At 29.4% G+C, this 15,468-nt stretch overlaps 1 protein-coding gene across 1 annotated transcript in view; it reads left to right on the forward strand.

Annotated features, from left to right (window-relative positions):
- Nucleotides 1-2,465: 2,465 nt before the first annotated feature.
- Nucleotides 2,466-15,468, forward strand: part of LOC145313504 (prolyl 4-hydroxylase subunit alpha-1-like) — a 28,642-nt gene continuing 15,639 nt past the window's right edge. Inside the window, exons 1-6 of the mRNA XM_080152941.1 lie at nt 2,466-2,587; nt 9,294-9,415; nt 9,996-10,075; nt 11,396-11,485; nt 11,828-11,904; nt 14,828-14,926. Coding sequence (XP_080009067.1) covers nt 2,537-2,587; nt 9,294-9,415; nt 9,996-10,075; nt 11,396-11,485; nt 11,828-11,904; nt 14,828-14,926 — 519 coding nt within the window. The 5' untranslated portion in view covers nt 2,466-2,536. The remainder of the gene's footprint in view (nt 2,588-9,293; nt 9,416-9,995; nt 10,076-11,395; nt 11,486-11,827; nt 11,905-14,827; nt 14,927-15,468) is intronic.

The following is a 15,468-nucleotide window of genomic DNA, read 5'->3' on the forward strand; positions in this document are numbered from 1 at the left end:
GTTCGGGTCATGTAAAGGATACGAAGTTGCGGGTTACGTCATATTTTCACAGTAGCTTTTCTCCTATTTCTAACCCCTGCAAGGGGGCCCTAACCCTGCGGGGCTAATTGCCTAACCTAACCAAAAATAACCTTTCAAAAGCTACTGCAAAAATACGACAAAACCCGCAACTTCGTTTCCTTCACATGACCCTAAAGTTCTTCTGAATGAGAAAAGGATTTGTTTCACATAAAACGCATTACTTTAAAAAAAATACAATAGACATCTAAAGCTAGGTATAGAAAATCATCAAACATAAAGGAAATAAACTAAATAGATTATAAAAGAAATGTTTAAATAAATATTCAAATGATACCACCATATTAACCTTTATAAAAATCTTGTATAATCTTTATCTACAATCTATAGAATGACAATTTAAAAGTTGAAGCAAGTCTTAATAATCCGTTTAAAGACGGATTTCAGGCAGTTATTTCAAAGAGGTTATTATAGGTGTTTACACAATACTGTCAAAAAATAAAAATTAGCCAAATTGTCATTTATATAGTTTAGGGCATGTAATCGTATTAACTATCAAAATAAAAACAGTTTTGCCTCAAAATGTTTTGCAATTAAATTAAATACAATGCATTGTTTGTTGATATTTATTATGTCATACCTGATACAATGTTCAGAAAACACATTTCAAAAAACATTGAAAATAATATAAGTAGAAATATCGAGGATAATATAGTTTTTCGTTTCTATTCTCTCAATTGTAAGTCATGATCCATGAAAATAAACTTTAATAAAAATATTTAAAAATGTGATGATGGGTAATTTAACATTAATTCATTTTTTAAAATCTTTTCTCAAATATTTTTTTTAGACTGTAAATAAATAAATATGAAATCATAAAATTCCTACTTATGTTGGTTTTGTCAGAAAACCGAATTTGTCCACACATGAGAAAGGGTAGCGATAGAGGAGACTAAACAGGAAGGGGGGTCAAAGCACCTGTAACAGCTAATATGCAAGTATAGGGGAAGGCACCATGATAAGCGAAATTTTCTCTTGGTTGTGAGGGAGAGATACATACTAGGATATACAATATTAACAGTAAGTTGTTGACAGTCGGTCGCAACGTTAACTTAGAACCAAGATGAAATTGCTAATTTAGTGAAGAAAGTTTTAAAACAGTTATATTGATATACAAGTGTAATTTTAAGATGTTTTTTTCTTTATTAACCATTAAAAAAGTTTACATTTTTGGAAAGAAAACTGTTAGGCTAATAAATAATGTTTTTCTTCTACTGATTTTGTCTGCTTTCTATATTGAAAGTGATTATCTTGGTGAAAGCATATTATTGATACATGATACTTTTAGAATTTAGAAATCTAGATCATTTGTCTTTTATATCGTGACATTAATTAAGTTTTAATGTTTTATCTTTCTTAATGTTTAAAACATTATCAAAATAGCTATGTTTTTTTTTCTAAAATATTTACATTTTTTTTTCAAGCGCAATAGAAATTCATAGCTCGACCGATTTGTTTGAAAAGAAATCTTCGTAATGATTTTGGTGGATATTTTTTGGCTGTTTCTCCTGAAATCGAGTTTTTATTTAATCAAGATTCTCTAAAACACTTAATTATTTTGCTAGTGCTCTGGAAAACTGGTATGTCTTAAGCTATTTAAATATTAATAGAGATATGGAGGGTTTATGCCCCTGTCTCAGTTTTAAAGCAATCCCATATATCTTCTGACAAAGAAATTATGATTTCTAATTTAATTATACCAAGAATAAGGTTAAGAAAATTCTAGGAAGTAAAAAATATAAATATAATTAGTTGGACTTTGTGTTTATTATGATGAATGAAATGGAAAGTAATTCAACAGACCATACAGTTTTAATCACACAACCCTGTAGGAAACCAAGTATATAAAGTGCAGTTACAATTTTGATTTAGAATTAAAGGCAGGTCAGATAAAATGCATTTTAATTGGTCTTATTTTTTGTATTTCACAAAAATATTATATCGAGGTAAAAAATGACCTACTTTTATGTAAGTCAGTGACCTCATATGAAAGAAAATAATAAATTGTGTTTCACAAAAATAGTATTCCTTGGTTAAAAATTGCCTACTTTTTGTTTAAGTCAGTGACCTCATATGAAAAAAATGATAAAATTGTGTTTCACAAAGATAATATAGCTAGGTTAAAAATTGCCTACGTTTAGTTAAGTCAGTGACCTTACATGGAAAAAATTATTATAATTGTATTTCACAAAAATAAAACCTTAGGTTGGAAATTACCTACTATTTGTGTGAGTCAGTGTCCTTGTATGAAAAAAATAATAAAAATGTTTCACAAAAATAACAAACTTAGGTTCAATATGACCTACTTTTTGTTTAAGAAATGAAAATAAAATTCCATGTTGTTTCTAAAATTGAATCATATTCCATAACTTATTTACATTAATTTCAGATATGACCTGTGAATTTAATGATATAAAATTATAGTAATATAAATCAAAATAAAGAAAGTATAAAAAAAATGATGAAAATGTTAATTCCTATATTTTTAATAGTGATAGTTGGAACCACACAGGAAAATTAATCATACTTCTTTTAATATTTTCACAACAAAAATTACCTTGATGCAGAGATTGAATGGATAAGACAATGGACGATAAATTGATGTATTGTACATCCCTAATGATAATACACAAAATTATAATTTAGTGTTTTTAAACTGTTTTTAACCTATTTTTAAAACATATATCAAAAATATACTATGACACCAGTAGAATTAAACTGCAGAGCCTAAATTTGAATTAAGTCCCCAATAAACTTTTTTGAGGGGATTTTAAAATTAATTTTACTGTTGCTGTGGTCTTTTTTGATCAGAGCAAAAGGTCTTTTTTTATTTGGGTAAAATTCGTAGCTTTTAGAGTGTTTTGCTTCATATATATAGTATTCTGGTATAGAGTAAAATTAGGCCTTTTGATTTCATCTAAATTAATTCATTAAAAACTTAATTCTTTACAATATATCAATGAATTAACTTTATCGTGCTTGTTTTCCATCACTTATTTAAAACACAAAAAAATTGGCTCTAAAGGGTTAAATAGTGAAAGATGACAACAAACGTTTACGCAATACAACAAATTTTTTTTTGTCACATATACAAATATGATAAAATATAGGATTATTTAAACTTATTTTTTTAAATATTTTTAAAAAGCATGTATCTTTTATGTGTATAGTTTTCATTCTTTTCATTTTAATTAAATAAAAATTATTTAACTACATTGGAAATAAGTCACTTTGTGAAAACACTCTTTTTTGAATTGTAAAAAACTGAAATGAAACAAGACTTTTAATTGGTTCAGACTTCAGAATAAAATGTTTTATTTTAATGTTAAATTTCTTCTATATAAATTATTGTTTTAGAAAAAAATTATTTGCATTGAACAGAGTAGAGTTTTTATTTTTGTATTGATATAATCTGAATCACATCAAATTGTTCTGTAAGAAACAATTTAACCCTAAACTAAAAAATGCTTTTGCTTCTATCAAAATGATCACAGCAACATATAAAATTGATTTTTAAATCCCCAAAAAAAAGTTTATTGGGGACTTAATTCAAATTTGGGCTCTGCAGTCTGATTCTACTGGTGTCATAGTATATTTTTGATATATGATAAAAAAATAGGTTAAAAACAGTTTAACACCAATCAAAATTCAATAACAATCCCTAAAGTTTTTAAACCTACAAATAAGAAAACATTAAATTATAAAAATTTGGGGAGTAGTGTAATAAAAAGCCCACTGTGCCCTCCCTCCATGACCTAAGTAGCATGATGTGCATGTGTATGTGTTTGTATAAAAAAAAACCTTTGAAATAGTAGGACCAACATGTTAACAATTGTCATGGAAGCTTAAAACTGGTTCATCCAGGGCATGTTTAAGTATATTTCTCCAGCAAGTCAATCTTATCAAAGTAATTTTATTTTTCAACTAAAAAAATATGTAAGGAAAAGTTTAACTAAGATTACAAATGCAAATTAGAAAAACTTTACAGCTTAAACATAAAAATACATTTTTTTGCTAATATCGTATGAAATAAGCTAATTACATGCAATTTTTAACAGATTATGATTAAATAAGTTACTCACAAGATTTTTATTTTATAAGGTGTCTTTCCAATATTACCATTATTTCAGTATTAAAAAATAAATTCCTTCAAGCCTACAACCATATTTTATATTGAAATATTTTACATTCATAATTTTTCTAAGTTTAGAAAAGCAGGGCTTCTACTTAACTAGGGGCTTTCCGTGAACAGATTTGATATATATGGTAATGTATAACAGTTGCCTGAACTTTTTGTTCATAACAAAATAATGACGACTTTAGTTCTATGAAGTTTATATAATCTTGAATATTTTATTATGCCTAAAATTAAAAATATTTAACGCTAATATTGCAATTGATGAAATTTTGAAGAAGAAAATATACTTTGCTGTTTATATGCATAAACACTAATATTCAGTACGCAGGCAATGATTTGCAGTTTTATACAAATTTAAATTTTTATAAAATGATTTATGTTTTTGGAATGAAGCAATTTTTGGTAATTTTTTAACATATTTGTGATTTTAAAAAAACTTAGCAATAATTATTGAATGACAAGTTTTAAAATAATTAAATTGTATAATGTAAAAGTAGAATTGAATTCGTTACTTTTGTTTTGTGCGTTATTCCTACACTTTTGTACTCATCTAGCAAAGAATCTTCAATGTACTTTAGAAATAGACCCTTAATGTACTTTTCTTCCATAAGTTACTAATTATTATTTCTATACCTATGGAAAAAACTGAGGTTTTATCAAAATAATATAAAAACACTTGATTTTTTCATGTTTTTTTGTTGGAAAATGTAAATATATTGACTATTCCCATGGAAACGACCTACAATTATAATTATTCAATAAATTCAATGTCAATAGAAATTGCGTACTATTTTCTAAAATAACTTCAAAAACTTAAATAGGATATAAATTTATGACAATTAAATGTAAAATTGATCGTGCCCAACAAAAAATTGTATATTTGAGTAAAAGAAATCGTATTAATCTTAGGCAGAGCCAAACGGTGGACGTTCAAAGTTGTATAATAAATACATTAGGGGAATATTCACAAGAAATTTAGGGATCCTGTAATGACAAACAATTTTTCAGAATGGCTGTTCCTTAAACTGATTTAGGTTGGAAAAAATAAACAGTTCTGATGCCAATAATGCTATCAATCTACTACAAAATGTGAACACAGTAATAGTGTCTGACTGATTGTGATGTAACAAAAAAAAAATTAGCCAATGAGAGGCCGTTATTGACCAATGGTAAAATTTATAGTGGCCTCTCATTGGCTAATTTTTTTTGTTACGTCATAATCAGTCAGACACTATTACTGTGTTCCAAAATGTCAATATAACAATTTTATCAACAATAATTTACATAAAGTAGGATAAAAATTATCGGGTATAAACCCATTCGTGACAACGCCTGTTAAGGGGCGTTTTGTCGTATTTTCACAGTACAAATGATAGCAAATCAATCCGCTAAAAAATTTCTTGCAATTTAAACGGCAACAAATTTTCTTATCTTTTAGACAATTTTAAATAGGACAGTTTTAGCTATTTTGTCATTGGCCTAAAAAGCCATGGGCTTATAATTTAAAAGGCTTGCTAAACTTAAGAAATACTTTCCATAAAAGTGTAACTTATTTCATTTTAAAAATTATTTTTAACTTCTTTTGCCAATTATTAACTATGGCAAAAATGCAAATTTCCTAAAAAGAAAATATGTTTATGTGGTTTGTTAAATTAGTATTTAGATAATTACTAAAACCATAGCGCACATGAACTATGTTTATGGAGTAAATTAAAGATGGCCATAAAGTCAACCTAACACACTTTTTAAAAGAACAAAAACATTATCATTGAGTGAAATGCTACTGTCAAATTACATTAAATAATTTGAAGGAAACAGTCCTAATAAGAAAATAGTTGCACAATTTTGTAACAATATGGTTTCTTTCAATTGTTCTCATCTAAACTTCATTTAGATTAAATTTTATATAGACAATGACAATATTTGAATCGATCAAGATATCTTACAAAAACAATTATCGATTATAAAATTGTGCTATATTGGTAAAATTGTCCGATTGATTTAAACTTTCATTTAAAATTTACCTGAAATTAAAGAACATGACAAGAAGATGGTTCACATATGATTGACTCCTATCCTTATAATAAAGTAACAGGATATGTGTCTGTCTTTGTGTGTGTACCGAAGGATCTCGCTATTCATTGAACCGATATGGTTCTCTTTTACAGGGTAGCCTATAACTATTATTAAAGGTTTATAACTATTTTTAAGAGGGTACCACCATCCTCACAAGAGAAATCGTCAAAAGAAATAATGACCCCACCCCACCAAAAAAGTTTTAAACTATTTCTTTTTAAAACTACAATTGAAAGTTGCGATCGACCTCCCCCCTTCCCAAGGACCCCTAGAGAGACCCCTAGAGCCGCTAGTTATATAAGAAATAAGATGGTTGGTTGAAAAGGTGAATCAATCGACCATTGCCTTTAATGTAATCCATGCATTGCTTTATGCAAAGGGACACATTTATAGTTATTAAATAAAGCTGGAAAGATAATGATTTTATGCGTGATATTTTTAGAAGTATTTATGCTTGTGTGATATTTCTAAAAATAAAATAAACGAGATAAAGAAGTTGTATCAACTTTTTTGCTTTTTATTTAAGATAGCTAGCCGGTTCTTTTAGTAAGTAGTAGATGTAAAATTTTTCATAGAATTCAGATATGCAATCGGTTTTTTTGTAGACCTCTTAATTTTAAAGTAATTTAAGTTTTTTAAAAAAATAATTAAGTCAGTTTTAAGGTACTTAAACGCAACAAAATAAAAGAAGAAAATGGCCAGTATGAACAAAAATAGTAAGATCTTTAATTTGACACCTTACTTTTAAAATTCTGTTGAGTAATTATTGAAAAAATCTATTTTTTTAACCTCGGTTTAATAAAAACTTTAGACCTAAATATTTTCTCAAACAGACATAAAAAACATGGGTTCATATATACCTTTAGAATCAGAAAAATATTACAAATTTATTCTAAGCAAGATTGAAAAAGTTTTATAAAACTATAATAAAAAAAATAAGTTTATTTTAAGAATCATAATTTTCGGCTTTAAAGGGTTAGCTTGAACCAAACCTGAACAGAACCTAAACAAAAGACAATGCAATGTAGCAGATATTTTTTAAACACAAAAAACAATAATGTATTTTTAACTGCATTGTTTTGAAGTTTATATACAGACTGATGCATATTTGTTCATAATTTTTCATTATTTACATGTTCTTTAATATCACTATATTTATTGTAGTATCTATTGTATATATTGTATGAACGTTCTCCTTTTTTTCTGGCAATTCTATAGGTTAATTTTAAAGTTTAAGTTTCCTGATTCGTCAATTTTTGCGATTTGTGATTGGCTAGTTTAGTAGTTACAATTCTTAAAATAAACTTTTTATTTTTTCTATTTTTTATTACAATTTTTTTAAACTTTTTCAATTTTGCTTAGAATGAATTCATATTATTTTTCTCATTCTAATGGTATATATGAACCCATATTTTTATGTCTGTATGAGAAAATATTTAGGTTTAATGTTTTGATTAAACCGAGGTTAAAAAAATAGATTTTTTCAACAATTACTCAACAGAATTTTAAAAGTAAGGTGTCAAATTAAAGATCTTACTATTTTTGTTCATACTGGCTATTTTCTTCTTTTATTTTGTTGCGTTTTAGTACCTTAAAACCGACTTAATTATTTTTTTAAAAAACTTAAATTACTTTAAAAATAAGAGGTCTACAAAAAAACCGATTGCATATCTGAATTCTATGAAACATTTTACATCTACTACTTACTAAAAGAACCGGCTAGCTATCTTAAATAAAAAGCAAAAAAGTTGATACAACTTCTTTAGGGATAAAAATAATAATTTGTGTAATTTATTTACTTCTCACGAGATCACATAATATTTCAAACAAAATATTATGATATAATAAGAATAAGGATTTCTTTAATTGCGAAGCTAACTCTTAAGTTTTAACAAAATACAATTACGTTCAATTGGGAGATCGACCATAAGATGTAACGTTTTTTTTAAACCTTAAAATACAAAGAGTTATAAATAGCTTCAAGCAAATTTTAATGTAGAAATGCACTTTAATTTAAACTTTTAAGACATAATTACAATTAATAATTTTGTCCTTGGAATTATATAATAATTATCTTTCTTTCTCTCTCTCTATGTAGATAATTATTATCTGATGTTCACCATAATTATCTAAAAGAATAATTAAACAAAAACTAGCAGATGCTTTTACATTACTATACAATTATTACAACATCTAAAAGTTTCTTACAGATAGACATAGAGACATGCAGATATAAATATTTGCTTTTCATTTATTTTTCTTTCATATACAGTGTGTTATTATTAAAAGGGAAAAATATTACTTGATTTAACCCACTTACCATTGACTGAAATCAATAATCGATAGTTATTTTTATTTCTTCATTGGCTTGGGGCATTTTGTATCAGAAGACCAAGTTGTGTGAAAATGAAAAATAAATTTTCTGATTCAAAATTCGATTCCCTACTAGTGTCTACATATATTTAATAGATTAACTCGTACTTGTTTGCCTAATTATATCATCTTTATTGTTTGTCCTGAACAGTCTTTGTCCACATATGCCGCTGTCTTCCAAAATTGTCCTCAATGTGCACTTGAGACAGGGAGGGCATTCGAGCCTCCACTTTACATTTATTTGTTTTAAAGAGAAAAAGTAAAAACATTAGGTGGGTGGGGGTTGGGGTTGGAGGGGGGGGGGGGAGGTTCTAAGGGCGATGGGTACCATAGACTTATAAGAAACTACACTGTAAAGGAGAACCACATAAGTGCAGAGATTAACGAGATTCTTTAGCACACACAGATAAACAGACACACAGAGATCCTGTTACTTTTAAATAATGACTAATATCCTTGTTTTTTTCATGTCTTTCTAAGATTCTTTTTACAGTACACATTGCTTGTCTTTGTATAGTTTTGTTTGTTTTGATCTATATTCTATTTTCAATTGATCCTTTAAACTTGCTTACATCTCTTTTTCTTTCTATGACACAAAGGAAAATATTAGAAGTATGAATTAATTTGTCAGGGTGAGGTGTATAGTTCAGTATCAGATATGACCCGAGTATTTCAGCTAGAGAGAGATCTCGTTACTGTTATGCTACAGTTCAAACAAAAAACTGAACAAAAATTAAATAGAATTAAAAAGTAAGTAATTTTATAATTTTAGTAAAAAAAGAACGACTGGCTTGCTTGCGATTTTGGCTTTAGCTGCTTTGAACAAAGTTATAGACAGTTACAATCGAGTTGTTGTCTTAAATTCTTATTTTTTGTCAGCGGCAGAAGAAAATTTAATGCTGTTGTACTTTCAGTGCCATAATACTGACTCACTCTTCTCTTTCTCTCTCTCTCTCTCTCTCATTAATTTTACTATTTTCTACTTCTCAACCATCTTTAAAAACATTAATGATCTATTATACTTGTTGACAAAAGCTTAATAGATTTAAGTACACAATGTATTTTTTTCTTACAAGATTAAGGACAAAAGACAATAAGTAGTCTATTGTCGTCATTATTGTGTTTTCTGGCTATCTTACGAAATAGGATAATTCATAATTCAATTTTTTACAATTTTTATTATAAAATGGCCTTGTTTTTTACTTTTTCTTATGAAAATATAATCAATTAATTATCCTCCATATTTTGACTTTTAATAAGCTAAGCTACTCTACAACTATATCTTTATTTTCCCTTTTTAATCAAAATATATTCATTTTCTTTTATTTAGGTATTTAAGTGAGTATTCATCAGTAACACAAGAACTATCAGATAAAACTTCTATAGATGAAAGGATAGAGGCATTGGCAGGTATCATCAATCAATTGTTTCAAATTACAAGGACGATTTTATCAAAAGTATAGTACGTTTTGTTAAGCGTCCTTTAAACTTTTCAGAGTTTTAATTTCTCTCTTCAAACAGAAAAGCACATTTTTAGATTTCTAATTTAATTACATATCAAGTAAACCGAGAATATTCCAAAGTTAAAAGTACAAAGCATATTATATACTATACAAAATCTGACCATTAATTATGCTATGAACAAATTACGCAACAAATAAGAGATATAAAGGATTCTATCAGACCAACTTCTTCACAAGAAAACAATGATGACAACATCAATAAAAGCGAAGTTCTGAAACGGTCCGTGGGACAAACGGACATTAACACTTGTATAGTGCCAGAACTGAATAATCAGAATGTATATAAATAAGAGTGAAAGCAAAATTGTGAGTAAATTTGTTGAAAAACTTCTTAATACAGAATAATGTTTATGGGCAAACTTACATTATAAGACTTGATTATAGAGTTGCTTTGCTTATAATATTGTATTTTGTTGTCCCAGGAATCAGAATACCAAAAATCAGAACATTTGTAAAAATAGATCACAAAAAATTTGTTTATAAAAAAAAATCAACATGTTTAAAATTGACGTACGGACATTCTGGTAATGATTATAGAGTTGCTACGCTCTCCAAATCTTACCTAACTACTGCAGGAATCACCATGCAAAGTTTGAAATTGATAGGACAATTCTAACATGCCTAAATTAACGAAAATAGCTATCCGTCTTGGACGTACAAACGGACGGACTGACCCTAATGATAAAAAAGCTTCGCTTTCAGAAGTGTATATTAAAATGAATTTTGGAATATATGTATTTAGTGATTTAAACCGGTGAAAGAACAGTATCGTTTCAAAAAAATCTAAAAGTCTTTCTTTCAGTCTTTTGATCTTTGATTGCATTATCAATTAGTCCTTTTTATTACCGAAGCTACTCTATAATTCAATATGTACGTCCGTCTGGCCTTCCGTCTACCCGTCTGTCTGTTAGAAACGGCGTGTTGGGGATAATTTTCTGATATTTTGTGAAAATTCTATTTTCTGATAAACATCCAGTATATAACTTACTTGGTCCGTCGGTCTGTCAGTCCTGCTGTAAACGATCAATACATATTTTATACAAAAGTTTTCGAGTTTTTTACTTTACAAATATATATTTTTCATGACAATAAATACCTGCTCTTAACACATATTGTCCGTTGGTCAATCTGCAATTTTGTGCTTATTTAAATATTGATGTTATCATCCTTGTACAAGATCTATTTTAATTTTTAATTTATTTTTTAGGAAACCCAGTGCATACATATAATGTAGTAAAGAGGCTTTCAGTAGATTTCAAGAGTATAGAGAAAGAGCTTAAAAATGATTTTTGGCAGGGTAAGTTTTTAACCTTTTTGGAAGCATTAGAAATCAACAATTTTTCTCTTTAGTAAGTTCAAAACACATAATTGATCTCAGGTCAAAAATGAATAATATCGGAAACAAACCTGATGCTTCTGTTTGATTAATCTGTGGCGCAGTTTTCTCATAACCCATTTGGACCAAAAACGTGTTTTTTCTCTCAAAAAGATTGTTAGTAGTAGGGGGGAAGGGGGGGGGTGGTTGAGGTATTTATAAAAAGTAGGTTTGAGTAAGGGTATATTGTATATTTAGCTCAAATGATGGCGATAGCCTTTAACAGTTTTTTTATCCTGTATTAACTTTAATAAAATTTTTAAGAGACTGAACGAGAAGTAGAAAGATTAAGATTGGATGGAGTAGTACCCAAAGAAAAAGATTTACATGGAGCCGCACAGGTGAACACTAACAGCTACAAACATTTAATGACAATACTTACCAAACCTCTCTGTAATTCTACCGAGTTGTTTAAGATGTTTAAATTATTTTGATCAATCCTTTCCAATTATTCCATATAGCCATTCAGTGTAGGTACCCCTCTTTTGAACATTTTTGTACTTAGATTGTTAAATATAACAGATTTGTTTTCCTCTTTGTGTAATAATGGTTGCTTCGCTTCTATCCTCTAGAAGGGGGAGGGGCGAGAGGGGGCGATGACTAAAATAGCCTAAAACCACCCTAAGTCTTCTCAGAAATGTACAACCAATTTGGACTGGTATTTTCCGAGATCTTTAGCTTCAGAAAAAAAACTTTCTTCTTTATATTATACTAGAGTTGGCTCGATATAATTATCTCCCTATTGGCTAGTTTTCTATATGCATATCTATTTCTCAATAAATCTATTTTCCTCACCCGGCATTACTATCTAAAAGAAAGTAAATATTTAATAATCTAAATGATTTTAAAAAGATTTTTTAAATTATATTTTTTTCTTTACATTACCATCACCAAAGGGTTAATGATGATGATTACAATTTTAGTTTAATATTTGAACACACAAAGTGTCGCCACAATCGAATTCTTTTAAAACAGAGTTTTCTTAAATTTATTATATTATAAATCTAAATTTTCTTTTTTTATGATTAGAAATTAAATACATTGATATAAGGTAAATAGCAACATGAAATTAAAAAAAAGAATTTATTTTTAATAAAGTAAAATAATGGGTCTTATCGTTCTGGGCAATGAGAGTTTATTATGGATTATTGGAGCACTATGAGTTTTAAACAAATATTCCTTGGAAAACTTGAGCTCGTTTATAGACATTTATTTCCTATATAGATCTGACATGGATCTTGAAGCCAGTGGCGTGCGAACCGAAGGGGGCATTTGGGGCAATCGCCCCCCCCTAGCGACCAAAACGCCCCCCCCTGCCCCCCCCTAGCAACCGCCCCCCCTGCCCCCCCCTAAATGTTAAAAAATGCCCCATTTTGCCCCCCCCTGGTCAACAAAAATGCCCCTTTTTGCCCCCTACCCTACAAAAAGCAAAACTATCCCAGTTTCCAAAAAAAAAGATCAAGAAATACTCCAAAAAAAAATTTTTGGCGAGTTACTATTCATTTAACCTTACCAAATTTTTTACTTAGTGTAGAAATTAGGTTATAATCTTTTTTCACTGAACATAACAAAACAGGTTATAGGAAGTATTTTATTTTGTATAATATAAACTTTTTACCAAAGAAATTTTGTACATCCCCAATGATGATACACAAAATTACCCCTTATATAGATTACAATTAGTGGATGAAATGTATGGAAACTCGACTTAATTAACCAACCAATCAAAATTCCATTAAAGTCCCCAAAGTTGTTGAGCCAACGAATAAGAAAATTTTATATGAAATTTGGGGACTAGTGTAATAAATAGCCCAAAAACCCCTTCCTCCCTGCATATTTGAAGAAAAAAATTTGCGCTTCGCGCTCTTCCAAATGGTTTCTGCTATAAAATATTGGGGACTAGTGTAATAAATAGCCCAAAAACCCCTTCCTCCCTGCATATTTGAAGAAAAAAATTTGCGCTTTGCTCACTTCCAAATGGTTTCTGCTATGAAATATTGGGGACTAGTGTAATAAATAGCCCAAAAACCCCTCCCTCCCTGCATATTTGAAGAAAAAAATTTGCGCTTTGCTCACTTCCAAATGGTTTCTGCTATGAAATATTGGGGACTAGTGTAATAAATAGCCCAAAAACCCCTCCCTCCCTGCATATTTGAAGAAAAAAATTTGCGCTTCGCGCCCTTCTAAATGGTTTCTGCTATGAAATATTGGGGACTAGTGTAATAAATAGCCCAAAAACCCCTCCCTTCCTGCATATTTGAAGAAAAAAATTTGCGCTTCGCGCCCTTCCAAATGGTTTCTGCTTTTTATCACAATGAAAGGACAAGTAATTTTTTTTATTTTTTACACAGTTCATTATATCTTTGGTTTTTATGGTACGATAAATTTTTTTGTGGATTATAATATTAAAAAAAAAAAATTTCTCGCTGTTTCGAGCATCCAGTATGTAATTTACTTTGACTGTCATCACACAACATACAGAAAAAAGGATTTGTGACTTTTCTACCTAAAATATATATTTATTTCAACAGATGCTCTTTAAATCTACTTGTCTGTATTCATATCAATGATTTTTTGTGCTTTGCTACTTAAAGATGTTGTCATCCTTGTTGTCAAACAATAAAGAAACATTTAATATAATTTTTTCATATTAGGTTAATTTTTGGTAAATTATTTCCGAAATGAGTGTTTTTATCTCCTCCCACCCAATTTTTTTTAATGGGGTTATTCATCCTTCCTGCTGAGATTTTATAACATCCCCTTCCACCCATTAAAAATGTTTTGTGGTGGAGGGGGGGGGGGAAGGTTAATTTATCTTCTGTACTATTTTTTCGAAGATGCTTTCAAGCTCCCTTCCCTTCGGTCATTACAGGGTGGGGAGAAGGGATGGGGGAGAAGAGATTGGGGGGGGGGAAGAGGTGGGGGATATAAATGGGAAATAGGGATGGGGGAAGGGATGGGGAAGAAGGGATAAGGACTAGGAGGCCCATAATCAAAGTATAAACGCCCTTATTTAAAATTAGTATATATAATCAAAATGCCCCCCCCTAAAGCAAAGTGCCCCCCCGGGGCACTTTGATTTAGGGGGGGGCAAAATTTTACAAAATCTTCAAAATGCCCCCCCCTAGACAAAGTGCTTCGCACGCCACTGCTTGAAGCAATTAAGCAGGCCGTTTTGTACATGTTAAAAATTGGAAGATTTCATTAAATAAAAGTTATCGCAAATATACTTAGTAAATGATATATTAATTAGGTGTTTTTTAGGCGTTAATCCGCCTGCAAGAAATCTACGAGCTTGACATATCAGAATTAGCTGAAGGAAATGTGGGCAACAGGAAAACTACGGCCAGATTAAATGCTCAGGTTAGAATAATTATTTACTTTCCGCGGATAGAAAAATGAAAAAATTATAAGATTAATTCCAGTTTGCTCCAAGGAGCCGTATACCAAGGTCAACAAAACTAGTATCAATTTAATGATATTTTAGAAGCGAAGCTACCCTATAAATCACTTTGTTTGTCTGTCTGTTCGTCCATCCAAGTAACGCAACTATAATGATAAACATATCACATAGAATAACAGCCAGCAAAGTTTGACTGGGTTATCAAAACTACATACAAGTACAATACAATGTACATTTTGTATAAGATTTTATTTTCTCGTATTCATTCGAATCCGGTGGATAGGAACCGGTTCTCATCCATACGAAAAAACTATGTCTAGCATCGTATTATATCCAGCTTTCTACGAATATAAAAATGTACAATCATAAGATTAAAACTAGTTTTTTTAGCCGGTGCCTTCGGCACCTCGGGGCTAAAAAAACTAGTTTTAATCTCATGAGTGTACATTCTATATCCGCGGAAAGCCATTTGTAATACGATACGAGAAATAACTATTATAGG

This window comes from Acartia tonsa, chromosome 3 (genome assembly GCF_053477335.1).
Source record: "Acartia tonsa isolate MP-2025a chromosome 3, ASM5347733v1, whole genome shotgun sequence".
Taxonomy (NCBI): domain Eukaryota; kingdom Metazoa; phylum Arthropoda; class Copepoda; order Calanoida; family Acartiidae; genus Acartia; species Acartia tonsa.